Below are 27,509 nucleotides of genomic sequence, written 5' to 3' on the forward strand. Positions count from 1 at the left end.
AATGACTTTATATACTGCTGGTAGTTTAATCTGTAATAACACATAATTTATTAGTTGAGTATATTTTGTCTGATATCCTTAATCTGCCAAGTAACTAACGTTAGTAACTAATGCTGTCAAACACACGTGGAGCAGTTGATGTACATAACTATGAACTACATGCATTAATGACGATACGTGACATGATACAACGGAGACGTGCGTGTTTATTTAACGTTAACGTGATTCACATGAACCACCGGGTCCGGTCACAGCTTGTTGTTCTTTTGTTACGTGTCCGTAAAGTAACAGAGTATATCTTACGTTCACCACAACCTTAACCGGCCGCTGCTCAGCCTCTGTGTTCACTGACATGCGTCGTAAACGGCAACTCATTTTATTTGAATGCACGTTCGTGTTAACTTGTGATACTTTTGGTCACAAAAACGCATCAAAGTCGGACATGAATTAACCGGTATGAACCGTTAACGGCTCCAGATTACGTTACGTTGTAAGGTAACGAACTCATACAGTCAGAAGTCCGACTTCGACACAATATAACACAAAAAAAACACAACTAACTTTATCTTTGAAGCTTTCAAGTGAATGTCAGACAGCCCAGACTAATTGTCATGACATTTTAATTCATTGTTATTCATCTTAATGACTTACCGTTCAACGTAGTGTCCACCCAGCGAATAGATCCGGAAAATGCGGGCTGTCGATGCTCTTTCCAGGCTCCGACTGACTGACAAACACCGGAGAAAATCTTTCTCTCGCAAAACGGCACCACAGCGCTGCTGGTGCTGGTGGCCAAAGATATATTACATCCGTACTGGTTTAGGACTACCATTGAAAATGAATGGGAAACGGTTTAGGGAGTTTTAGCTAAAGAATCCCCGGGTGCCGCGCGCCAGCCCCGGGTTCGATCCCCGGCTGTACTCGTATTTTACAATACGCAGCGGTCGTGTTGATGCATTAAAAGTAGCGCTGTTTGTTTTGTGTGTAGGTTAGGGAAAGAATTGATTATTATTTGACTGTATTTGTTTGCTGAAAAAGCAGTTTGTCATTTGTATCGTGGCCAAGAGGCCAGCGATACGGCAGTCGGTTTGCTGAGTTTGAGTAAATAGAAATTGTTGTTGAAATACGCTGATATGAATGTAGTGTGTCTGAAGACTGCAAAAACGCCATTTCCTTCAGGGACCACGTTCGTGCATGTTGTACACTGTAAAACGAAGATCCATTCAGAGGTTTGTGTACCAGTATTGCAGAAGTGGCAGTGTATGGGTTTGCATGCAGCATAAATGTACTCTGGGAAGACATCGATTCAATTGTAGCACAAGAATTCGCCATTTCTTCCGGGACCGTGCTCGTGATTTCTGCGCATTTCAGAGACGGCAGTGTATGGTTTCAATTTTGTTTAAATGAGTGAATGTGTGGAGCGTACATGTAAGCGAGAGACAGCTGAGGTCTTGATGTGTTGCAACATGTTCGTGTGCTTTTCAGAGATTGACGGTCAGTGCAGCAGAAAACACGCATGACACACAAACGTTGCAATCACACACAAACATAAAACACTACGATAGACTGAGAGACAGCTGAGGGTTAATATACGTGTCAGTCTTACTGGAGTAGTTACAAAGAATACAGATTTATTGGAAATTGTGTTTCATAGGGACCGTCAGCAAAGTTAGAAGCGAAAAACAGAGCAGGCATTCATTCAGTCAGACAGACGCTGGGAAAATAAGGGAGTAAAAGCATTCTTGATAAGAAACAGGTGCAGCTTTAGCAAGTTTGTATCGGCTCCAAGGTTAGAGGGATGTGGGAAGAAAACTATAGTGGGGGTGGGTATGGGCATACTAGTTGCCTTACTGATCTGGGGATTAGAAACCAAGTATCAGACACACCAGCACCCATCTAATTCAACTGCCCCTCTTCCCTCTCCATCCCCGAATCAGACACACACCCGAACTAGACAAAGCACCCCACCAACTTCTGATCCAGACGATTCAGATGATAGGGACCTAAACATCGAGTTACAGCCATTGAATGAGTAATTCCAAAACATAGAAGTTCACACCTAGCAGGTGTGAAAAGGGGGATTTGTAAATAAAATATATTCATTCACTGTTAAATAATATGCGCTATACTTGTAAAGCTTATATTGCGGAGTTGTGAGGTCACTGTAAGTAGGTCAAAAACGCCGAATGGGGCATTCCGTCACCCGTTCGTACGATAGGAACAGATACAGTGGCCCTGAAAGTAACGCTTGCTTAAACCACCAGATTAGGGCAGAAACTGCCATCTTAAAGTAGGGAGAAGAGCTCTTTTCTATTCACACAGAGACTTCGAAATAGTTTAGAACTGCACTCCTTTCATTTTCTTCACCTTAAGTGTTAACAATATGCTGTAGATCAACATTTCACACACACTGACGTTCCAGAGAAGGCAGGTTTCGGACTTGAGCCAGTGTGGATGAAGCTGTCCAGAGCTCCATCAGGCCATTTGAAGGGCAGAGAACTGCACAAGAAAATTTGGGAGAAGCTTTGGCTCCCTCTGTTGGTACTTCACGAACTGCAAAAAGAACATTTGACAGGAGTTTTGGCTCTTTCTGTGGCCACTTCAGGAACTGCAACAAGAACAGTGGACAGGAGCTTTGGCTCCATCTGGTGGACATTTGGGAATATTGCATCCAAACTTTTTATATTGCATATTAGTGCAGACATGGCAGGCAAAGAACGCACTTATGATAAACACAGAGCAGCAGTGGAAGGATCAGATGTGGAGCTCAAAGCACGGCAAGTGTCACTAATGAAGAGACAGCTGGCAGAGCTTGACGTGGCTCAAAAGACTGCTAAAGACAAAAAGAAGCAGATGGCTCAACAGGAGACACAAGCAGAACAAGTGTTCCCTGTAATGATGGTGCAGCAACCATGGCAACAAAACCAACGAGGAGGACAAAGAGGAGGCGCCCAAGGGGGTGGCCAAGGAGGAACTTTCTACTGCTACAACTGTGGAAAACCAGGTCACTACTCACGTGACTGCCGCTCACGTGGTCAGCAACAACAAGGCCCACCATGTGGAAGAGGAGGAGGACCCAGAGGAAGAGGAAATTACCAGAGAGGGAGAGGCAATCAGGATCCAAGAAGCCAGAATCAAGCTGGACAGCAATATCAGCAGCCACCTGCCTGGAAACAACAGAGACTCTGCTGCAACTATTAGCCTCAAAAGGCTACAAAGCCAAGAAAACCAAGGTCCAAACATGTAGGAGACAAGTCACTTTCCTGGGTCACACTCTCTCATCAAGCGGCCTAGCTGTAAGCACAGCCCACAGGGAAAGCATTCTCCATCATGACAGACCTAGCATTGTGGGACATATGCTGTCATTCCTGGGTCTAACAGGCTACTCTCGCAGTCACATTCCTGACTACGCGGACCTCACCACCTGTGGGGAGCACAATGTGAAGAAACCATACAAAGCACCTATGGGCTCTTATCCTGTACCATCAGCCTGCTTCCAGGACATCAGCATAGACTTTACTGACATGGGACATGAAAACAGAGTACAAGGAAAAAGGTACATCTTGGTAATGGTGGACAGATTCTCAAAGTGGGTGGAGGCAATCCCGACCAAACGAGAAGACGCACAGACAGTAATAAAGTGGCTGCAAACAGAACTGATACCTCGTTATGGGGTTCCTAGATGCATAAGGTCCGATAATGGTTCACATTTCAGTAATAAGCATTTGCAGGAAGTGGAAGCCAGACTAGGAATCAGACATAGGTATGGATCAGTGTATCATCCACAGTCACAAGGACTGGTAGAAAGGGCAAATCAGACGCTAAAATCAAAAATAGCGAAGACATGTGCAGCATCAAAGCTGACATGGGTTGAAGCTTTACCACTAGCTCTAATGGCAATGAGGAGCGCACAAGGAAATGAGACGCATCTTTCACCACATGAGTTAATGACAGGGAGGCAAATGCCTGGTCCTCCAAGAGACGGTAGTCATATACCGGCCTTAGATGTGCAGCAAGTAGAAATGAAGGCATATATGACTGCTTTAATCACTCTCCCGGAGGCTCTCTCCAAACAGGTCCAGCGAACCAGTGCAGCTGACCAGGAGGAAGTAAAAATCTCATCCGAGTGGGTGACTGGGTCAGGGTCAAAGTTCATAAAAGAAAGTGGACTGACCCCAGGTGGACAGGGCCGTACGAAGTGAAGGAGGTTACTTCACACTCGGTCCAAGTCATAGGTAAAGCAGGAGCCCCTTGGCACCACCTGACACACTGTGCCCCAGCACCTGAGCCGTCCAGACCTCTAGCAGAGGTCCGAGGTGATCTGACGCAAAATGTGGATGTTGTATAATACCCTGTATTCGTCCTTAGGTTAGCCGTCTCATCACCACTGCCCTCTCCAAGGAACCACCACCACCCCCTCCCTATGGAGCCTACCCAGTATGGGAGGAGCAGACCAGCCTGTTAGGGTCAGATGAGGCAGAGCCAGACACATGCGTGTAACAGGACAGGAAGGTAAAGAAAGTGACGTCCTTCAGACGTCAAGAGAGGGATTTGTTGAGAAAATTATTTCTTTTAAGGTATAATAGTTTACACCTTCTACTGTTTGCAATTAGTAGGGATAAAATAGCTTTATATGCAGCTTTAATTAGCCACTAGCTTATATGCAGCTTTAATTAGCCACTAGCTTATATGCAGCTTTAATTAGCCACTAGCTTATATGCAGCTTTATTAACCACTCACGCAATACACACAGTACACGCTAGGGCAAGGGAGAAGCAAGAGGGAGATTACTGATTTAACTGCGTCACAAGGAATAGGCCGCCATCTTTAGATAAGGGAGGAACAATAGACAGTGAGATACAGGAAAGGGACAGCGCCCCAGCAGAGTCCACTTTTCCCAGGTCCTCTCACCTCAACATCTCACCACACACTGACAGAAGAAAACGCCTTCTGGGATGGGCCAGTGTGGACGGATATGTCCAGGCTCCACCCAGGTGTCTTACGTGTACAAACACGCGACGCCTGCTTCTTTGAGTTTGACCAATGGGCTTCCATAAGAGGAACCCTACATAAAGCATCACGCTGCCATGTTCAAGTGTGTGCTTATGGTGGATCTCTGAGAGTGAAGCTATTAGTGGCCCGTGCACGTATAACTGCTGGGCTGAATAACTCTGTTGATAATAAACCTATTGCTTTTGATATAACTAAACGCCTCTTGAGAGCTTTCATTATCCTCTTAAATCCGCTCTGAGTGTGAAAGATAGCTTTATTTTCACAACAGCACAACGAATTGAGCAGCTAGAATGCATCAGGCACGAACAAGTGCAAATCACGGTCTGAATCTTGAACTGAAATTAGTATTAGTATTAGTATTAGTATTAGTTGGTGTAGTGTAGAGAGTAGAAGTACTGTTCGTAATGATAATGGGCGTCCCTATCAGCAAAGCTGTATCTGTGTTTGTCTCTCTTGCTCTGGTCACGCACACTCTCCTCTGATTCCAGCTCCATCTGTGTCCCTAGCCTCCTTTCAGCCGGTGATGTAACAATGTTTATTATTCATAGCTGCTGAGATTATGGCCCTCATCAGTATTCCTCTCAGCACAAAAGGGAGGAGAAGAGAGAGAGAGCAAGGAAGACACATTTCATTTAGATTTCCACTTCTACCTCTGTGTTGTTGTTGTTTTTATTCTCTGATTACCCTTCAATGCTGCCCGAGGTGCACTGGGCACTGAGCTGCCTACATGTGCGTTATACGTTCAACTTCCAACATCCTGGAAGCCTTTTTTTCTGGAGCTGACACAGAACTACAACAAAAACACAGCGGCATCGTTAATAGCAGTGATGTTTTTCAGAATGAAGGTCTCCTTTCCTATGAACTCTTTAAGGTTTACGAAAATATTGTGGTTTTTGGATTGTTAATAACAAGTAGTAGTCTTACTTAAGTAGGGAAAGTCCTGTGAAAGTCCTGTGTTTGTCTGACTCACTCAACAGGATGACCACATCCTTATGCTGACTATGCTTTGTACGAATTCTTCATCGTGACTTAAACAAACATTGCGATGCTTGTGTGTTCACCATATATGGCCGCTCCATCATTATCGTCATGCCTTTTTATAATGGCCGCTCCGTTTTATTTATTTTTTGTCCATTTACTCTTGTTACTGCATACATTATATGACTGTCTATGCTTATTATCTACAATGACTGTCAAAGATGAAACTCACTGAGGACAACGCCACACACAGACGCACACACACTTGATTAGCAAAAGCTATTTTCAGAGCAACTGACAAGGCTGTGAAATGACAGGTGTTGCCCCGGTAATTAAAACTTTCAGTCATTCTGTCTGTCTGTGTGGGTGTGACGCAGTGCAGTCTATAGTTCCACTTGTCAATCAAATGAACACTTGTCATTAGCTGTCCACACCATCAAACTAATTGTGCTTGTTTTTTTGTTTTCTTTACAGAGTGCTCTCACTGTTGACACAGAAAGTTTACAAGAATATATTTTATTTTTTCCCTGACAAACACATTTTCGCACCGTGAATAAAAGGCATCAACCAATCATGTTGGGGTGAATGTTTTGAGGTTGAAACAACACAGAGGTTCTGTAGTCCGACACCAAGACAGCAAACTGTATTACTTCTTTCAACCTTGATAAAGGCCGAGCAGATCAGATCAACTCTTTCACTTCTTACCTTTCGCAATAAAAGCCCTACAAATATCATATTCGCAGGCGAGTATTTCGCATTTTCGTGTTGTTCATTTGCCACACCCCCGGTGTGTAAAGGCCTCAATACAGCAGCCCAGTTATAACTCTAGATTTAGTTTTTGTTGACAACTTCGGCTCACTTAAGGTGGACTGACCTTAAAGGTGGACCCGCTATTCTCATTTTAGTGACAAGCTGCTCCTCCGACTATCGGGGGTTTCATCGATTGTTCAACTAGTTGAGTATTTGACCACTAAAACCACTGTTTGGTACTGGGGGCTTGTATAGTTTTTCGCTACATTCATCAATTCATTGCTAACAGACTGCGCGATACCTTTACTTTGGTAGGCTAATGATCACTGATAAAGCAATCGTTTTCCGTTTGTCTGATAATTAATGCAGGAAGCGGGAGGCTTTTATTGTACGACCACAGGAAGCATTGAAAATACTAGCCAGGTTAGCGAACAAAAACTTGACTCATGACTCTATAGTGCTTCTCTTAAACCTGCAATAACTATTATTTTGCTACTAGGGGGCAGCAGAAACAAGCTGTAAACAACACAGACTTTTAGCTCTGTTTTTGGTCTCCACCACCTCAGCTGTTAAATGCTCCACTATGTTCCCAAGCCAGTCTCTAACTGTGTCTATCTGCTGTTTGCTGCTGAGCAGGTAGTGTACAGTGGCTTTACCTGAGCTCTTTCTCCGTAAACAGCTGCCTGCTGCAGCAGATAATAACGCTATGAGAGCCACGAGGGTGAACTCAAGTAGCATGCTATTGTAAATATCAAAATACGGTTTGAAATATGGACAAAAGTAATTGTTATACAGCACTATATTAGCAGTTTGGCTGTCTGACAATATGGAGTGACACATTAACTCATACCCAATGTTTCTTTCTATCAATAATCTACTGAACATTTCAATTAAACTCAATAAGCAGAGGCCTGTTTCAAGAGGAGTGAAGATGGCTGAGAAGGTCCAAGTTTCTTAGCAACACACAGGAACACACTCGCATACAAATGGACATATCCATACACACAGAGAGAAGCAAACACCATCTGCCCACTTCCTGCTGTTCGGGAAGTCTCGGCAGCGCCACAATGGCCCCACGAGGATCCGGCTGAAGCCTTGATTGGCCCGTCGTTTTCCTCCTTGGAGACCATCGCTACGCCAAGAGATGCAAGATGTCAGGATGTAGAGGAGGTGAATGAATGCTAATAATTTTCTCACAACAGCCAGTGTGCTCACTGAATATAATATTTTGATATGATGAATTCTCCTTTAATGCAGCTTTACCATCTCGCTCTGTCAAAGAAATCTTGTATCTGCTGCCAGCATTAACTCATAACTTTGAACAGAAGCGCTTAGCTTCAAGAGGAACGCCACATGTTTTTTTGTACACATAATTAGATGGATTCTTTTTGGCAGATGATGTTAATACATGATTTTTCTGAGAAAACACTAAAACAGCCTTTTTCTGCACCACAGTCAGTTTAATCATTCCGAAGCCATTAATATACCATCAGCCACGGTCATACAAAGCTATACTGTAATTATCTCTGTATGGGAGATGCAGATATGCAATGGCACATGCATCGTGTTTTTTTTATGTTACAGGGTGTTAAATGATTGATGCCGTCTGTTTGTCTACAGGCTGCATGTACAGCGAGCAGAACTAATGAATAGTGACAAATCATCACTGATCTTGCTTGTACTTTGATACTTCTACCATGCCACACTCTTTCAATATTAATGAGTCTACGGTTTTCAATGGCAGACGAGCATCTTATTATAGACTGCTTGTCTTCTTGAATGGAACTTCACACTTTTTTTCAAGTTATACCATGTACAGTGAGTTTAATAATTCTTATAATTATCTGTTGTTTCGGGACCAAGCTGAGATTGGTGTCCATGATCACAAGGAATTTCACTGCATGTTTCAATGTTATCTTTGCCCATTAAGACTGTGGAGACAAAAACAATCTTGATGAATGTTACTGAGGACTCACAGATGCTTGATCGCTGCGAGTTGTGGGTTCAGACATAGTTTTCTTCCACATGTCGCTTGCCGTTTTTGGTCGTTGACTAAAAGATGTAAAAGCTGTAGTGAAGTGTTCTGTATCGCACTGTACGAATGGCAGATTAAGACCCTGTACAGTTGTAGTCGGAATGGGAGATGGGAGGATGTCTGGCTTTTAGTGCATTTTTGAAAACATGAATATGCATATTCATAATGTTAAAAAAGGGGTGTTTTGAAGTTGCTTTTCATGTCTATATTACCTATATTTTACACTTACTGAAATGCTTTAGTAATGAATCAATTGCAATTATGTCACATGAGGTGTAGCAAGCTATAAATAAGCTGTCCGATAGCAAAGCAAGTGGTTTAGATCATGTTACTGCTGAACACCTTAAATATGCTAGTCCGAGGTTAGCTCCTCTCCTTGCCATTTGTTTTGGCTTCATGATTCACGGCTTGTTACCAGACTCAATGCTGTCTGTTCTGTTAGTGCCAGTCATTAAAGACTGGCACTGAGAGCTGGTATGGGGCAATATTGTCTCAGCCCCATTTTTATATTGATGATTGTCCAAGCAATTGAAAGCCTGTAATACTGGGTTCATGTTTGGTAATACTCTAGTTAACCACATTATGTATGCAGATGTTCTTGTGATTCTTAGTCCATGTAGTGCTGGTCTTCAGCAGCTCCTTACTATATGTACTGTCTATAGTGTGAAACACGATATCAAATACAGTGCCAGTAAGAGTGCTATCTTGATCTGTCCATTTGTCTGATAACAATCTTGGTGTCTGTGACAAGGTAAAATATCTTGGACATTTGAATACAGAACAGATGACCGATAATGATTTTCATTGGCAATGTCGTAGGATGTATGCCCAAGCAGACACTCTCTCACGCAAGTTTAGTATGTGTACAGATAGACAGAAGAGACCGAGATGGTGTAGCGCAAGTGAAATGTTTCTGGCTGTAGGCATCAATACTTTCCAAAATGTTTTTAGGAATCTTATGTTTAAATGTATTTGCTGTCTTAATGACTCTGAAAATGAAATTATCTTACAGCTGTCTCTTTGAAAGCATTGTTAGTCCTATGAACTGTTATTGTGTTTTTGTATGTAATTTATTTTATGTAAGGTCTTGTCTTATCTGGACCCAGAGTCTGAAATAAAAGTTTGATTGATTTATATATTTTGCACCTGATGCATACAGGGCTGGGTATTGGTACTCAAGACTGGGGGACCCCTGGGGGTGCGCGAGCTGCCTCTAGGGGGTGCGCGAGAGAAAAAATGTAATGGCGGTGCAGTCCCGTCTCCTAAAAATTACGTTCCCCCAAAACTAAAATGCATTCTCAATTACGTTTGACCACAAACGTATTTTCTCCCTGATTACGTTTGTGTTTGACATATTACAAATACGTTTCTCATCAACATATCTTTGCTGTACTCTAGTCTTTATGTTTCTGTGATCTGCCTCGCCTCTGCCCCGCCACCCACGAGTTATTGACCCGCGGCCTGTTCCGAGGGCTGACAGACCTGACGATCGGGTGCCTCGCGGCGGGGGCGGCTGGAGACCTCGCGTCCCGGCGCCAACGGGTGAGCGGCCGCCACTCGGAACCATAAAACCAAGTCCCGGATTTCACCCGGGGACATTCTGGAGGTATTGTGACCGGGTGATGTGCCTCGTTGCTGGGGAGGTGCGTGTGTGTATGAGCGCATTTCTGCCGGAGACAGGCGGCGTGTTGTGGTAGTATTCTGACTGCGTAATAGGGAGAAGGCGAGGCGGTGGTGGAGAGGGAAAAAAATGTTAAAGAGATGATGGAATGTATGATTGGAGAGAGAGAAGCGAACAAGTTGGACGTGATCCCGCGTCCAACAACACTGTGTCGCGCGCATCGATGCTTTGTCCGAAGACATCCTGGCTACATTAGTCGGTCGCGTGAAGAAGAGTGAGTTTTACTCTCTGCAAGTAGACGAGCCTACAGATGTGGCCAATCTGGCCAATCGTCTGGTGTACATCCGTTACCTTTTCGAAGGCACGGTGCAGGAAGAGTTTTTGTGTTCTTTATCTTGTAAACAAACGCCACGCGCGAGCAAACTGTTCTCTCATTAGTCCGATTTTTATGCGGCTCTGTTGCTTTTTTTTTTTTAAAGGTGTGTGTGTGGGGGGGGGGGGGGGGATTGGGGGTGCGTGAACCCGGTCTGGATGTAGAAGGGGGTGCGTGGCCTAAAAAGTTTGGGAACCGCTGGGTTAGGGGATTGTTGTCAGCGGTAACCGCTGTATAAGCGTTGTGCAATGCGCCGGCGATTAGCTAGTCAGTGGCTTGCTACGATAGATTTTTAAAAAGGATCCAACCAAAACAAAATCTAGCCAAGTATTGCCAACTCTGTTCCAATAAAAGACCAAATGTCGCTAGTAAGAAAGTTGCCAAGCCGGCAACACTGACCCTTTCCCTTCAGGCCCTGACCCTGTCCCTTCAGGCCCCAATCTTATGCCACTCCTCCAAAATTATCAATATGAACGTTAAGTGACGAGAAATGAATAGCCATCCAAACTCGTCCAATCATTACATTCCGGATGATGATCGGATGGGCGTATTACAGTCCTGTGACAGCCACAGATACCAATGTTTTTTTAGAGCATTTAAATCATTGATTGTTGTCAGGATGTAACGAGAGTTTCAACAAAAATATAAAATAATAAAAATAATAAAATATAAAAAAGTTTTTGAAGAAGATTACCAACACTGCCTTTAAAAGGTACTGGTATCATAACTTGTTAAACGATACCCAGCCCTGGATGCATACACCACACCTCTACAAAGCAATCCATGATATTTTCCACAATGAAACCTGTATTTAAAAGGCTTATATCTTTGACCTTTTTATAATCTGAACTGTGGTATTGTGAAATATTGTGAAGGGTGGACAAAGCACCAGCCTACAGCCCACTGCTCCCTATATACAGGGATGGGTCAAATGCAGAGAAAAATGTCCCCCTTAAAGGGATAAAGATAGTATAAATTCTATTCTATTCTATTCTAACCGGATTGTTTCTGTTTAGCTCTTTACTTTACTCCTAGCATTATGTGTAAAAACCATATATTCTCATCTTAATTCTTATTCAGTGTCTTTTTTAATATGCTGTCGGCCATTGATAATTACTCATGTGACATGCCAGATGCCAGAAGAAGATCATGCAAATGACCTCTAATGCCCTAGATAAGGTCTTCTGCATGCTATTCTCGGACAGGGTTACTACTCCAAATACGGACGAGGGGAAACCATGAAAGTGACACAGAAAAACCAACCTTAAACATTATCTAGCTTTACTTTTTTGCACTGAGAGATTTACAGTAACTTTCAGAGACAACTGGGGCAGCCCTGGATCGATCCGATCCAATCCAATAACTGGCAAGAAATGCTTTTTTCCACTGCGGCTGCTGGGCCCTGAATGGCAGTTTGGTTTGGTTTAATCTTGGGTAGACTATGCTGGCAGAGATGCAGGAAGAGTGGGCTGAAAGCTTTTCTTAAGACTTCAAAAAAGCAGCTGATCATTGAATCGTAATTCCACAAAGACAGGACAGTGGCTCACAGTGGATGTTTTTTTTCACAGCCAACACACTCACACATGATTGTTATTAGAAGTCATTAGTTGGGTGTCGGTCCCTGCTGGCTGCAGTGCTCCATTAAAGCTCCCACACTGAAACAGGAGATTAAGTCCTGGTTTATGGGCCACCTCACCTTGAACAGGGCTTACTTACTTGGCAGCCCTGACGAATGTTACCTCTGTTCTGCAGTGTATGTGAGTGGAGGGGAACATTCATCTGTGCAGCACAAGCAACACAAAGGAAATGGAATTCCAAACATATACAGTAGCAGCACACGCACCGTTTGCACGGTTTCAGTGAATGTGCTACAATATAATGTGTGCTCACACAGAGCTTTGCACAGGTAGCACTATAACTATACCACTTCAGCTTGATGTGATGTAATGTCAGCAGCAAGTCAGCACCATCTTGTAGGCTGTGTGATTTTTAAAAGAACGTGGAAAGCTCTGGTTTGTCTTTACACCCTGACTGTACATCAGAAGTTTTCAAGCCATGAGTGACATTTTGTTTTTTTGGAGCAAAAAGTGACCATATTTGGACAAGAGGGTAAGCCATGTGCTGTTGGAATAACAAACACTAATAACAAACACTAAGTAACCAATTAACGCGAGCTTGCGAGCTTGGATAGCATGTTGCATCTGTAATTCAAATTAACTATGCTAGTTTCGGCTATCGGAAACAACACCCTTGTTTGAAATGTGTCTTTTAGTACAAAAAGTACAAAACGTACAAAACAAAGTACAAAACAAATTCGTTGCTCATCTACGAATGCCGCCACATCATTTTTTCGGAGGTATTGCTACGAGTGTAGTTTTTTTCCCATGAGGACTAAAGTTTACTGTATGCATGTAAAGAGCAGAAATTAACACGTGTTGCTGGACTTTTGTAGAAAAACACACGAATAATTTGAACATTTCTTTAGATATGATACGAACGGGGATATGGAGCTTTTTAACCAGCTGTGTTAGCTAAAAACCAAACCAGCATAAAAACATTATCAAAGCAGATCTATATGAAAAACAATATCACTGCCCATATAAAATTGCATGGACAAAATCAGATGAACACCTATTGTATTATAGTCCAAAACAATGGCAAAGTAATAAACAAAGGTTTTAACCCCCTGAACCTCAAAATCTGCCGGTGGGATTGAAACGTCATTATCATCAGATTTTCATCCTTCCCACAGTCCTTGAACACATAATGACTGACGAATGCTTCTGCCAGAAAAAGCAGCCAAAATGAAGCTTAAAATTGTGATATTTCATCAAAAGATTTTCTACATGTCTCATTTAAAATCTTGCCCCAAATAAACCGTTTGCTTAAACCAAATCCTGTAAAAAACATTAAATTTGGGCTCCTCAGCGCAACTAGGAGGCCATAATCGATTTGTCTGAGACCGACAGTCATGTGAAAGAAATTCAGTGAATCTTTGACTGAACGCAGAGCATTGAGGAGAGAACAGGAGTGGCTGTAAGTAGAGGTTGTACAAATGTAAATAGCTCAATATATAAAGCATTGCGGGACAATTGTGGACATTTGGAACAATGTTGGATATATAGATTCCATTGTATTCCAATTTTTGTAGAATAAATTATCAAAAAAATGCAACTTGCATTGTTTTATTTTATTGATGGCATGATGATAACTGTGTTATTTTGCATAAAAGCCATGTTTGATTTCCCTCTACTTTTAGCCATGTTTCCATAGAGGTGCAGGACTTTTATATTGCAGTGAAAATGAAGACCATAGAGGGTAAAATGTGAAACGGCTTAGAGTTCAGAGGGTTGAAGTGGTGCACTCTTAAAAGTAAGGATTTGAATAAATCAAACATACGAATAAATAGAATTGCAGACTGCAGGGAATGTAGTGACAAATCAGAGTTGGTGACGCTACAACTTTTGGCAGGACTAACGCTGTTTAAATATAAATGAAATTCATGATGCTAATTCGGGCAGACTAGTTGAAGGATCGTCTCTGCGTCACTGTGATGCTACTCTGTGTCACACAGCTCACCTAAACCCATCTCCCTCTCACCGTGAGAGGGGCATGTCCACACATCCAATCATCCTGCTTCAGGTTGGTTTAATTGATCAAAAACTCCCAACCTCGCCTCAGTCTTTTCATCTCAATATGGAGAAATATATCAGTAATTGGTATTGGAAATTTTTTCATCCCCGTGGTTGTATCTAGGTATAATTCACAGTGTGCATTTTTGTATTCATGTATGCATGCATGCTGTTTCTGTGTGTGTGTGTGTGTGTGTGTGTGTGTGTGTGTGTGCACTTACATGTAGCGCAGGTGGGGGTTCTTGGAGAAAACACGAGCCTGGATGGTATGCAGGTTGCTCCTCGTAATGGTTCTGCAACAGACAGACGCAGAGGAGAGAAATACGTCATCTCTATCACTCCGAATCATTGTCAGTTTAACAGAGAAGAAACAATCACCCTAGAAAGGAAAGACAACATTTGCTATCACAACAGAGTGCTTCAGATACTTAATTCTCGATGGCCAACTGACATGCTTGCTTTTTTAGTTGAGAAACTGCTCTTTCATGTCATGATGCCAGAAGAATCAGTCAACTCAAAAGAAATCGGTTGGGTGGGCGGATTCTAAAATCTTGGCCAGACGGCAACCTCCGGGTCTGAAAGGTGTAGCCAATGAGGTAATGCCTTAAAACTTGCATTCTCTCTACTGACCAGCAGGGGGCGACTCCTCCGGTTGCAAGAAGAAGTCAGATTGTATGTGTCTATGAGAAAATGACTCTACTTCTCTCTTGATTTATTACCTCAGTAAACATTGTAAACATGAGTTTATGGTCTTAATCCCTAGTTTCAAGTCTTCTTCAATACAGCATGATGTTCATTTAGTACATTATGGTCCATTTAGAGTGAAATAGACCATAAAGCAGGGGATGCTTTAGGGCGGGCTTACTGTGATTGACAGGTCGCTGCCGCTACCAGAGACGTATATGGCGTCTCTACGTCACTCCTCCGCATTCCAAATGGTAACTTCTGTTTATTGGCTGCATAAAAACCAACGGGCGACGGCCGTAATCCAAGATGGCGACGGTGAAATCGTCAAACTTAAGGATTCAAAACGGCAGTCCGCAAACCAATGGGTGATGTCACAATGACTACGTACACTTCTTATATACAGTCTATGGCTGTATCTGAGAATTTCCGATACTAGTATCGGCATCGGAACAACTTAAATGAAGCATAGTTTTGGTTGAATGTGTTCCATTGACTGAGGTCTAAAAACAGCCATCTAATAGAGTAGAAGAAGAGAGAGTGGAAGAGGTTAGGGTTAGGGTTAGGAGATACAGAGTGCGCTAATTGGCAACAATTGGCTGACGGTCAGACTCACTCGAGTCTTCGCTCTCAACGTGCTTAAAAATGGAGCCCAGTGATTTGGTTTTGATTGTATACAGCAAACAAATAAAGTGAAGATCAGGGGCTTGTATTAGAAAGCGAGGCGACAAACTAATAAATACAGAAGGGTTTGTTTTCACAGCAATATAAAACAGATGATAAAGAGGGAAATATGACCTGTTTACCTTTCTAACAATAGCTTTAAAAGCAACATATAATCCATCATAAAAATGGCAAGAATTATTTATTTTAACCAAAGCAAATAGTTAAATAAAACTACAATCATTTATTTCCCAATCATTTGCATTCTATAGTCCAGGGATTGTTTCAGGAAGGAAAAATGGTATCGGAACACCTCTAAAAAAGAATGGACTAACGATCTTAGATTAAAGAGTGTCTCCTTCCTACTTATGGCAAGTGAATGTTGCTTTAAGATAGACTGAAAATATACGATTATTTAACCTTCTATATCATTTTTGGATGCAAACGTCCCTCTGAAGCAGAGCTCTTAAATACAGGAAGTGGCCAATCAGAATATACCAAGTGCCCACAACATCATGGTGGGGATTTCTAGTTCAGAGATTTAGTTGATGTCCTTTGGGTATATTGATTAGGTTGTTGGTGCTTTAGTTCGGGTTAATTCTGAAGAGACTTACTGTTTTGTTTTATTTGTAGTTTAGTTGGTAATGTTTGTCCTCGTGTTACCCCTTTGCCTGATCGGCCATTGTACATGTTCTTATTTGTCTTTAGCTTCTTGTCTTCATTCGGTCCATTTAGTCAGTATTGGGGTAAATAAAGCCTTGTTTTAGGAAGGGATCGTTTTTTGGTCAGGACGGCCACCAGCAAGTGTTTCATTGTACATACAGACATGTGACTGTTGTCAAGTATCAAGACACGAAAAAAAATGTAACCTAGTGACTCTTCATCTAGCCCCATCAGGCAGCTGAACATTTCAACTTTTTCAAGGCCAAATCTGCAAAACAAATGACATTCCCATCAGCCTCAGCTGCTATTTGTGTTGAGTGCTTATTAGCACATGTTAGCATGTCAATATGCTAAAGCAAGATGGCAAAAATTGTAAACACTATACCTGCTAAATATCAGCATGTTAGCATTGTCACTGTGAGCCACCTTAGCATTAGCATTTAGCTCAAAGTTCCACTGTGTCTAGGTACAGCCTTGTTTTTGTTCATGAGGTGCATCAGGTCTATACGTTGATCATAACCACCGATGCCGTCTGCAATGTTTAAGATTGGGGGGGAAGGAAAATAAGAAAAAAAAATGGTTGAACAATAATTGATATGCACGAAATTGCAACTCCATTGACTGACTGACATCTTGCAGTTTCTGATTTCCATTTTTCCCATCATGTCAGGCTGCCATCGTCATCACAGTGATGAGCACTCTAATGGTGAAAAGTGGATTTCCTTTCTTTCGCTCTCCCTTTTTCTTCAGCAGAATCACACTAAAGGATCTTTACCTGCCGCTTATTATAATCATCCCTTCTGGGTGAAATGACACTGATGACTGACATGTATATTAATGAAACTCCTGACTGAACATTAAGCTACATTTTTAAACTGAATGATCCAAAGTGTTGACACAAAATTACGCCATTCCTGTTGAATCGCTTACAGCCCCTGCACTTCGTGATTGAAGTAGTTTTAATGTATGGCACGGTGCACATGACGATTGAATCCACCAAGTTACTTTGAAGTGCATCCTCTTCGGAAGCACAGACAGCCAATGTTAACAAGCTCTTAACATGCGCACTCGCTCTTAAGTGCTACTTTGGGAAACATATGTTCGAAAAACTTCTACGATTAATAGTGATCTGCAAACGGTGCCCTAGTCCTCAAAACACCTTGTTTGACTGAGGACAGCAGCTCCCTTTTAACCCTGCTGAGTGGTGATTGTCCTGTTTAATTGCAAAAACTTGGCTGTGATACAAGTTCAAGAAAAACTTGATTCAATTAAACCACTTTTTTTTCAATATCTCCATTAATTATGTGGCCATTTCAATTCATTTCACATCAGACCTTCAGTACTGTAGAGGCATTTTACTTACCAGTGTTGCTAGTTAGCTAGGTAACTAGCTTTAGTTAGCTAGGTAACAAGCTTGTCCTTTTCGCGACAGGGAGTGAGGCAGAAACCGTTGGACCCAGCGCTGCCACTGGCCATCAGCCCACTGTTTGGCTCATTTTCTGGAACCAGTGTAGTATTAAAGTATTGTGTAATTAGCAAGCTGGCTAACTAACCAGTAGACAGCTGGGTAGTTAGCCAGCTTGCTAATTTCAGTGGCAGCACTGGGTCCAACGGTTTCTGCCTCACTCCCTGTCACGAAAAGGACAAGCTTGTTACCTAGCTAACTAAAGCTAGTTACCTAGCTAACTAGCAACACTGGTAAGCAGCACGTCGCAGCACGTCGCAGCAGTCCTCTAAGGCAGTGATTCTCAACTGGTGGGTCGCGACCCAAAAGTGGGTCGCGGACCCGTTTTCAGTGGGTCGCGGGCCTTTGCCTGACAAAAAAAAAGAAAAAGTGATTTTATTTTGAAGGGCATTTTTTATGCAGCGGAATTATTCCAGCATTTACAGCACTTGTTCAGCGGTGCAGGAAAAACACCGCCCAATGCGTTGTGAATCACATCACGTGATGAAGGTCAGCCAATCAAATATGAGTATTCTGACAAGTTTCCTGACTTGAGTGCGATGTGCACACACCGTGACACACGGGGAGAGACTGTTTATTGAGGTGTGAGTCGTGAAAGTCAAATCATAGGACGATCTGCAAAAGAGAGAAATGGCCAGAGAGACCAGAGTCATTAGACTCTGAAGAATTCACCTATATGAGTCTGTCCATTCAAACACTAATTTCTCTTTTTAGAAGATGAGAAGAATATAATATTATGGCTTTTTCACTTCACCCTGAATGAACTGAATTTAAAGCTGCAGGGCAATTCAGTGAAAATTATTTTGCTAAAATTTATTGCGTTAAGTAATTTATTTTTTAATCCAGCCGTTATTTTACTTGAAATGAGAAGAACATTTATTCATGTATTTCTCTGTATTATTTATAATCCATCCAGTTAAATTTGAAAAATGAGAATAATATTTGTTAAAATATAATTGATGTGTACTTTCTTTATTTGATTTGACAGTTGTTTACTACACAGAGACGTTACTACTATGAGACTTCTTGAATATAGATGTACCCAAATTATAAATATAATTGGGGTCGTGGGTCCCGGCTTGTCATTAAGGGGTGATGGTGGGTCCCGCAGCCAGACCAGTTGAGAACCACTGCTCTAAGGGAGGGGTGAGCGGAAGGGTATTCGGTCGGTTGCAATCTGCAATCTCATCACTAGATGCCACCATATGGTACACAATGTCCATTTAAAACATGAACAATGTGTTGCTGTTGTATTTTTGTGTGCTTTGTGTTGTAAAAGTGAATTACTCAAAATCTGTTGAAAATAATGACAAATACTATTCCTAGACTGCATGTTATAATAGCAGGGTGGCACTCGAAGTTACCTGGCTGTTATGTATAGAATATAATGTAGGACCTATATTTCTATATTTTCATGCTTCACTGCATATAGATAGATACTTCGGACTCTTTCAAACATTCTTATCATTTGTCTTATCTGTACTAAGCGTCTGTTTTTCACAAATGTGTTCCAGGCATTAGTCTGATAAACAGGAATGGAGGGAAATATTCGCTGACCAGCAAGGCATGTTATCTGGGATATGCATTAGAAACATTATAACGCTGCATGAACAAACAGACACATGTGTTGCTACTTACAGCCTCTGTAAGCCGGTGTAGAGCTCCATGTCCACATCCCTCAAAGTCTGCAGACCAGTCCAGTTCTCAATGTGTCTGAAACATAGGACACGATGAGATATATTAGTGTATTATAGATTATGGATTCATCTTCCAATTCTTAAATTGAATACATTTAGGAAAACTTAAAAAACGTTTTTTAGAGAGAAGCAGAGAAAAGGGTTTACAATATGCGTTTGAAGGATATATCCAGCAGTGAAAACGGTTTAAAAAGATAAGAATAGATCACTAAAGCTCACAGATCAAAGTGTCAAAATGAACCACCACAGTTCAAGACAGAAGACAAAGAAATTGAGGAACAACAGTGTTTCTTTAAAGCCAAGCAGGTCTTTCGTCACTGTTAACAAAATGTTGACAATACTACGCTATGATTGAGAGGTCTTCAACAGGGGGTCCGCGATCCCCAGGGGGTCCGCGGAGGTACTGCAGGGGGTCCGCGAAACCTCTGGTTGATTCGACAATTTATTGATTTAAATTTTTTTCCCAAACACGAATCTGTCCATGATTGTAATAGTTCAGTATTGTATGCAAGATAACCGGTATGTTTATGCATGGCAGTGGCACTAATAGGCCATCACTCATTTTAGTTTCCACATTTATGTTTAAAATAAAAATGTCAATTTGAATAACTTGTATGTATGATTATCATGCAATTGACAGACAATGTTTATTAGCATTGGTATCAGTTGACAACGTGTGTTTCTAAATGTCAGTGGTACAGCCTCCCTACTCACTGTACCTGTTTAAAATGAAAATATGAATATATGAACCTGTGTATTATTTGAATAGCTTAGTATTGAATGCAAGTAAAGAGGTATGTTTATACATGGTACTAGGCCCAGTTTAATATAAAACACAATTTTATACAACATATATAGTCGGGGGTCCCTGTTCCATCTCTCTATCAGTTTGGTGGTCCTTGGCCTGAAAAACGTTGAAGACCCCTGCTTTAGAGGTTAAAACATGTCAAAGGTGATGTGTACATCTAAAAAAATGGTATAAATGATTAACCGTGTAACCCTGCTATTTTAAACATTTAAAAGAAATAGAATAAATGCAACTCAGAGGAGTGGCTTGTCACTTAAAGGACAATAGCACTGGTCCCCCTTTAAAGGGCAGCCCACCTTAAGTGCGACTGCGTTGCTAACATCCGGGGTGAACACCCTTTACTTAAATCATCTGCTTGCTGGCAAGCGAGACATGGTAACTTAGCTTGGGTCTCCTCATGGGTCTTGAGGCACAGACAAATAAACTGTACATACACTGTACTTCAACATCCACAGCTATTACGTTACGGCTGACGTTATACTCTTTATCACACACACAACCTCTCTCTCTCTCTTGACCGGAGAGTACACACAATTGTTCAGTAAACTGTTTTTTAAGTGTTTATGTAGACATGGTCTGAACTGGCTGGCTGCTGTGGTTTGTTGGCGGTGAAGGTTTTTGCAGCGTGGCCTTGTGAGAGCCCCCGCAGCAGAAACAGGGTAGTGGCCCATTCTGGATCCGGCAGTGGATGGCAGCAAATTAAAACACGCAAACCACATCACACTGAACATCTGTTTACCCAAGAGACCTTCTCCTGGCCCTGACCGTGTGTGTGTGTGTGTGTGTGTGTGTGTGTGTGTGTGTACACTACGACACTCCTCTCTGTGTGTTTGGTTACAAAGGTATTCATGGAAAGATCAGGTAGAGGTGCTGTTTGTCCATCTGTCTTCCTGGAATTGATTCAACACCAAAACACCTTTGCATATTTACTCGCTCTTGCTCTCTCTGACAGTCATTGCTTGTCTGTGGCCATGGTTACACATGTCTTTTCAATGAAACATTTGTCATTCAATCATACCAGGATCAGGCGGCAACCTCCGGTTCTGCAGAGGGACGGCAATGTGAAAGCGTCTTAAAACTTGCATTCTTTCTACTGACCAGTAGAGGACGACTCCTCTGGTTGCAAAAAGAAGTATGTCTGGTCTATGAGATAATGACCCTACTTCTCACTTGATTTCAACATTGTAAACATGGGTTTATGGTCTCAATCTCTAGTTTCAAGTCTTCTTCAATACAGCATGATGTTCATTTAGTACATTATGGTCCATTTAGAGTCAAACAGACCATAAAGAGGAGTATGCTTTAGGACGGGGCTGCTGAGACTGAGAGGTCGCTGCGGCTACCAGAACCTTATATGGCGTCTCTACGTCACTCCCTAGCATTACAAATGGTAACTTCTGTTCATTGGCTGCATAAACACCAACATAGCCACATTCGTATTCCACAATGACAACTATCAGAATTTCATGAATTTGGTCTGATAACATTCAGTCTAGAAGAGCCATGCCATTGAATTATTTTATCCTCATTCAAGTTAGCATGGGGCTAACAGGAAGTTAGCCAGCGTAAGTCTCTGCTGTGCGTGCTCTTAACCTCCTGGTTTCTGTAAAAACTGTAAACCGCAGCATTTATTGATGTAATATATCCCATGTCACTCCGTGAATGTAAATTAATTAATGTACATATAAAATACAAATGTGTATGCATGATGCAATGTTAACACAATGCCTCCCTCCATGATGAATGCAAAGAGGGAAACCAAGAAACAATTGTGAAAAATGTAAATTGATCATTATTATTATCATTATTTTCTATTATTAATAAAATCTATATTGTGATAATTATCACCATCAATCAGTGTAAAAAAACACATTGTGATAACATTGACAACAGAGGGCTTGCTGATTGACTTATTGAATGACAGATCCTTCATCCAATTCAGAGTCTGTATAGCCAGTAACACACCAGTTACTGGTCCAGTTGGAAGCACACACATACATACACAGAAGTAGAATTCTTTAAGATTTAATTATACAGCGGACACATTCACAATCACAGTTTAAATTCAACTTCTGCTCGCTGCATGGGAGCTTTTTCCACAATCACTGTATCGACTTATTATCTCAGAATATAAACTCTTGTAGAACGGCCAGTGTCAGAGAAGGGGCTTTGCTTTGTAATGAATTAAATCCTCTTTGCTTGCAGCAACAAAGTTGCCTCTTTTCTTTGCATAGATTACAGCATGGACTGAGCACACTGCAACCTTCTTGAAATGCAGCTTACGCTAAACAGCAGCCTCGGCTGGCGCAAATCAAACTCACACGGAGAAAAGACTTATAACTGACTCCTCATACTTTAAAAACACGACACTACTGGTTTAGAAAAAGAGTGTGTAGTAAATTACTACACTGCCTTTAAAAACATATCAACATGAAAAATGACTTTGTGTCCAACCTGTTCTCCCTCCAAACAAGTGAAATACTGACACTTGGTCACTGCGACCCAATGTCTGCTACAGACGCATTGATGTAACCTTCATCATATGTATGGGGCACACTGGGCTTTCAACTAAACCCATCCACGTCAATGGTGGACAGGTCAAACAAACACAACCTTCACCCAGGAGACCACTGTTTGTGTCCTGTGTAATACCAAGTCAACGTTGACTAATTCTACCTTAGTTTTGTTGTGGAACTTCCAGTCTTCACATTTGCATACAGTTATTTCACATAAAGAAAGTACTTATTTCCAAACAAACTACAATCATTTCCTAAGCCTAACCGAGTACTTTTGTTGCCTAACCCTGACCAAGTAGCTTCGTTTCCATCGCTGCCGATCGGAGCTGGAGCTGATAAATAGTGAGTACCGCGGAGACATTTGTCCCAAGAATGAATGCCATTGTAACATTTCCCACCAAAGACAAAAAACAGATGTTAGTGGCTGTTAATGGGGTTTTTTTTCGTCCCGTGGGAAAAGGGGCTGTAGAGTAACTGATCAAATGAAGACAGTCCTAAATTTTCAAGCATGTCCCAGCAGACATGGTGGGACTGTCTTCAGTAATTAGACTGAATGCAAGTTGTCACTTGTCGAATAGTTTAAAACGGCTCTCGGTGTGTTACCAATGCAGAATCAATACCATAAACAGGACGGATCAAGTAAGAACGTGTCATCCTACGCTCTCTTTCTGTCTTTGTGACTCTTCGGCTCTGTCTCTTATTGGTGTAGCACAGAATAGCAATAGCTGTGTAGTGTTGGGGTCTGACCAAGTGGCTTCAATATGTGCTGTGGACAAAGAGAATCAGGCCTTCACTGTTTCAAGCACAGGTCTCATCCTGACCTGTAGTTTTGATGAGAGCCAGCTCCTCTGGGTGGAATGTCACACTAGGGTGTGAATTCCCCCCCCCCCCCAAAAAAACTATGGTTCCTGAAGTCACCTGAATGCACCGCTGCAATCTCATTGGCCGAAGGCCAAGAGACCCCAGGACCCCTGTGGTTCAACCCCTGTTCTACAAAACTGTCTGCAGTTTCACACTTCTCCGCTTTTACCCTTCGACCTCCGTCGAACAGGGAGCACACAACCGCTCTCTTCGCCCGGACCCCCCCGTCCAGGCCACAGAGAATCCAGCTTTCCCCGCCAGCGCGACGCCGGCCACGTGAAAGCCACGAGGAAGCCCCTCAAACCCTCATCAAACCCTGTCAGGTCACGAGCCGTTTCGCTGGACGAAACGACAGTGTTCCACGTTGAGTACGGCTCCACTCAGCCCGCAAGACGAACCCGCATCAGCGATCCGTTCTCCGCTTTTCTTTTTATTTTGTGCACAAACCGGCACAGAGGAGCCCGACGAAGCCTCGCTCCTCTCGTGACCGAGGATTCCCGGCAAGACCTACGGACCACGTCGTCTCAGCCGAAGTTAGGTCATCCTCCCTGCAGCGAGGATAGATCACGTCTGCGTTTGCTCCAGAGCGAGCTGCGCCAACGGACCGAAGCCGCACCAGCAAAAGCCGTGCGACACACAGCGCCCGCTACCAGCCGCGCCGCAAGCAAGCTCCCCCCTGTCCCCCTTCCCGACGAGGAAAACGGACCGCTTTGCTCACGAACACTTCAACGTTGCAACGAAGCATCGACAAGTAAGGTTCTTGGCATTTGGGCATAGCTTAGCTTAAATTAACGTAAGTTTAATTCAGGTCATTCATTTATATGTTGATATTCCCGTGTTTTTGTGTGTTTAAGTTACTGTCGCGTGATATTGAGATATCACGCAACTCTTTACGGAGCAGAGAAGCTCCGCTGTATTGGTGTATTAACTATGACTGTTTGCTTGGGATTCATTTGATTTCTTTTCCTTTGTTTTATTACACTTCGTGTAGTATTCTCTCCTCATTAAATCAACTCTGTGAGTGAACTGAGGTGCGTGGCTTATCACGGCATATGTTACCGGCAGTTCAAAGACGACAGCGGTATACTTATGCGTGATAGAACCAGCAAACTCAGGCTCATTACAACGCGGACCGCACGCAGAAGTTTGATTCATGAGCCCCCACCTTTTTCTCTTTCCTCCTCTCACGTAACACGCACACACACAGCTCCTAGCTCTACCCCGGGAAAAACCCCGTTGAAACGATCGCCTCACAACACACGTGCTGCCCAGGCACACGTGATTACATACAGCAGCCTAACTGCCATTTTGTCCGAGTCACTCGACTCCGCCATCTTTGTAGTTTTTAGCTGTAGTTCTTAAGGCCCCTCCCCTTTTGGCCAGCGTCACTCGACGCCGCCATCTTTGTAGTTTTAGCGGTAGCTGTAAGACTCTCCTTCCTGTTCACCCACAGACCCACACACACACATACACATACACACACAGACATACACCCTCATCCATTTTATTCATTCTTTAGTTTAGGCATATAAAATTGTATGATAACGTTTGTTGGTTGCAATATTAATTGATTTGATCATTTATTATTTTGATTCAATAAACTCTGTTATACTTTCAGGAGCAGTCGTCTGTGATTACTTGTGCATATGTATTTGATAAGACTGTATGTAGTAGCCTGTGCTCGAACTTAAAACCTTCACTGTCACTGAATGTATAGTCATACGCAGACTATTGACATTATGAGTGACTACTAATTATGAGACTTAGTTTTATCGTTTGGTTATTGGTCCCTGTTCGCAGGGTGGTGCCCCATTTTTATTAATAATCATTAATAATTGTTACATACATCAATAATTCTATTGATGTCAAGAATTCAGTTTCTTAAATGCTGATAACCCAAACACGCTCCTTTAGTTCCCAACATAATGGTGCCCCGTGTGAGGATACGTTATTCCAGTTTTGTTACAGTATATGTGCACATTAATCCATAATTATTTTTGAATAATTAATTTTCCAAAACAATATTTTTTCCGAAAAATTATTTTTTTTCCTCTTTTGAATGATCCAAATTCCTGAAACTTATTTCCCAAAATAGGTAGGCTTTGATCTTCAAAATCTTGTCTTATTGTAATTAAATTTTTGATTTTAAATCCAGATTTTTAATCTTAATCTTTAATTCCCTTCTCGAAATTTTATTTCGTTTCCAGGTTTAATTATTCGTTTCATTTCTTAAAACTAACAGCCAGCTGTGTAGTAGATTTGATCGTTTATTTGTAATACCTTGCTTGTTTTCTTAAATCCCTCAAAGAAGTTACACACAGCTGTCACAGGCCCAAAGTGCTAAACCACATTAGCATTTTCGCACCTCTGGCTGCAAAGCAGTAGTGATACCTCAGAGCAGCAACAGTAGAAACGTAAGTCACAGAGCTAGACATTTCACTGTGCGCCTGCATGAACCGTAACACTAACAGTAATTAACATCTAACAGTAGAAATCCTAAGTTACCGAACTAGACATTTCACTGAGAACCGTAAACACTAACAGTTTCCGTTCTAACACTAGGGAATTAACAACCACTGGGAGTCGCACTCATTAGAGAGAATGAGCGACGAGAAATCCCCCATTCCTGGAGCTGTAGCTCCAGAAGACACCGCATTACGAGATGCAGTGGCTGATGTCCTCGGACTCACAGCAAAGGAAAGAGAGTACTTTGCAAAATACACTGCTGTCCTATGCGACGAGCAATTAGAGCAGCTGGTGGCTTATGTAAATAACCCAGCAGGTAACAGAGAGCGCCTGATTCAGAATGTAATCGGCGAAATACTGCTCATCTACCATCAGAAAATGCAGCTGCAAGCTGCCCGAACCCGGGCACAGAGTGACGAGCAGCAACGCGAGATCTGGACACTCCGAACAGAGGTTCAGGAGTTGTCACGTGACTGTAGAGCCCTACAGTCAGAAAATAGTAGCCTGGGCAGTGACCTCAGAGAGGTCAACCTAGAACTCTCTAAAGCATCAGAGAGTGATGACAAACTGAAAGCGCTTCAAGGTGTTCCAGCAACCCCGGTAGGTACTGCTACCCCCTTTCGAGCCTGTCAGCCCAGTCACTTCTTGGTCTCGGCTCCCTCATTCCCCGAGACCCGAACCACCTTGCATTTCTTGAAAACGCTTTCCCCAACCAGGAGGAGAGAGGACCAACACCAGGTCCTAGTCGGCCCAGGTGGCTTCAAACCCACCTCAGGCGAACGCAATCCTCCACGCAGTTCACGCGCGCGGCAAGAACTGACCCCATCCCCCTCAGGGAGGGAGGATGATAGTCGTTACCACCATCGCGAGTATGGAGACTCAGACGACTCGGACGGCCCAGGCCCCATCAACCTTGGAGGCCTGCGTACTCGACAGATTGAGCCTCTGGTAAAAGACGTAGAGCGCTTCGATCCCGATAATCACGACTCGAGCATCGATGACTACCTAAGGGAGATCGATCGCTGCCTCCTCGACCTATCACGCGAAAAGCTAAAGCTAGTGTGGAAAACCACTGCGCGAAGCGTCCACGCTTTCATTGAAACGCTCCAGCCGAGCATCCGCGACCGCTATTCATCCCTTTGTCACGCCCTTAGGGAGGAGTACTCCCTGTACACTGACCCAGCTTCTGCCACCCTCTGCACCTTTGCCATTTCCCAGGAAAGGCTAGAGTCTCCGAGAGACTACTTCAGGCGCTTGAGATCTGCGTACTTCCAAGGACGTAAC

At 42.6% G+C, this 27,509-nt stretch overlaps 1 protein-coding gene across 1 annotated transcript in view; it reads right to left on the reverse strand.

Moving 5' to 3' along the window:
• LOC306797681 (NT-3 growth factor receptor-like) overlaps positions 1-27,509 on the reverse strand; it is a gene marked incomplete at both ends in the record, with an annotated part of 225,650 nt that overhangs the window by 169,680 nt on the left and 28,461 nt on the right. The window contains 2 exons of the mRNA XM_079297062.1: positions 14,624-14,695; positions 19,516-19,590. Of these exons, the coding sequence (XP_079153188.1) occupies positions 14,624-14,695; positions 19,516-19,590 (147 nt within the window). The remainder of the gene's footprint in view (positions 1-14,623; positions 14,696-19,515; positions 19,591-27,509) is intronic.

The sequence above is a fragment of the Melanostigma gelatinosum genome (assembly GCF_949748355.1).
Source record: "Melanostigma gelatinosum genome assembly, chromosome: 1".
Lineage (NCBI taxonomy): Eukaryota > Metazoa > Chordata > Actinopteri > Perciformes > Zoarcidae > Melanostigma > Melanostigma gelatinosum.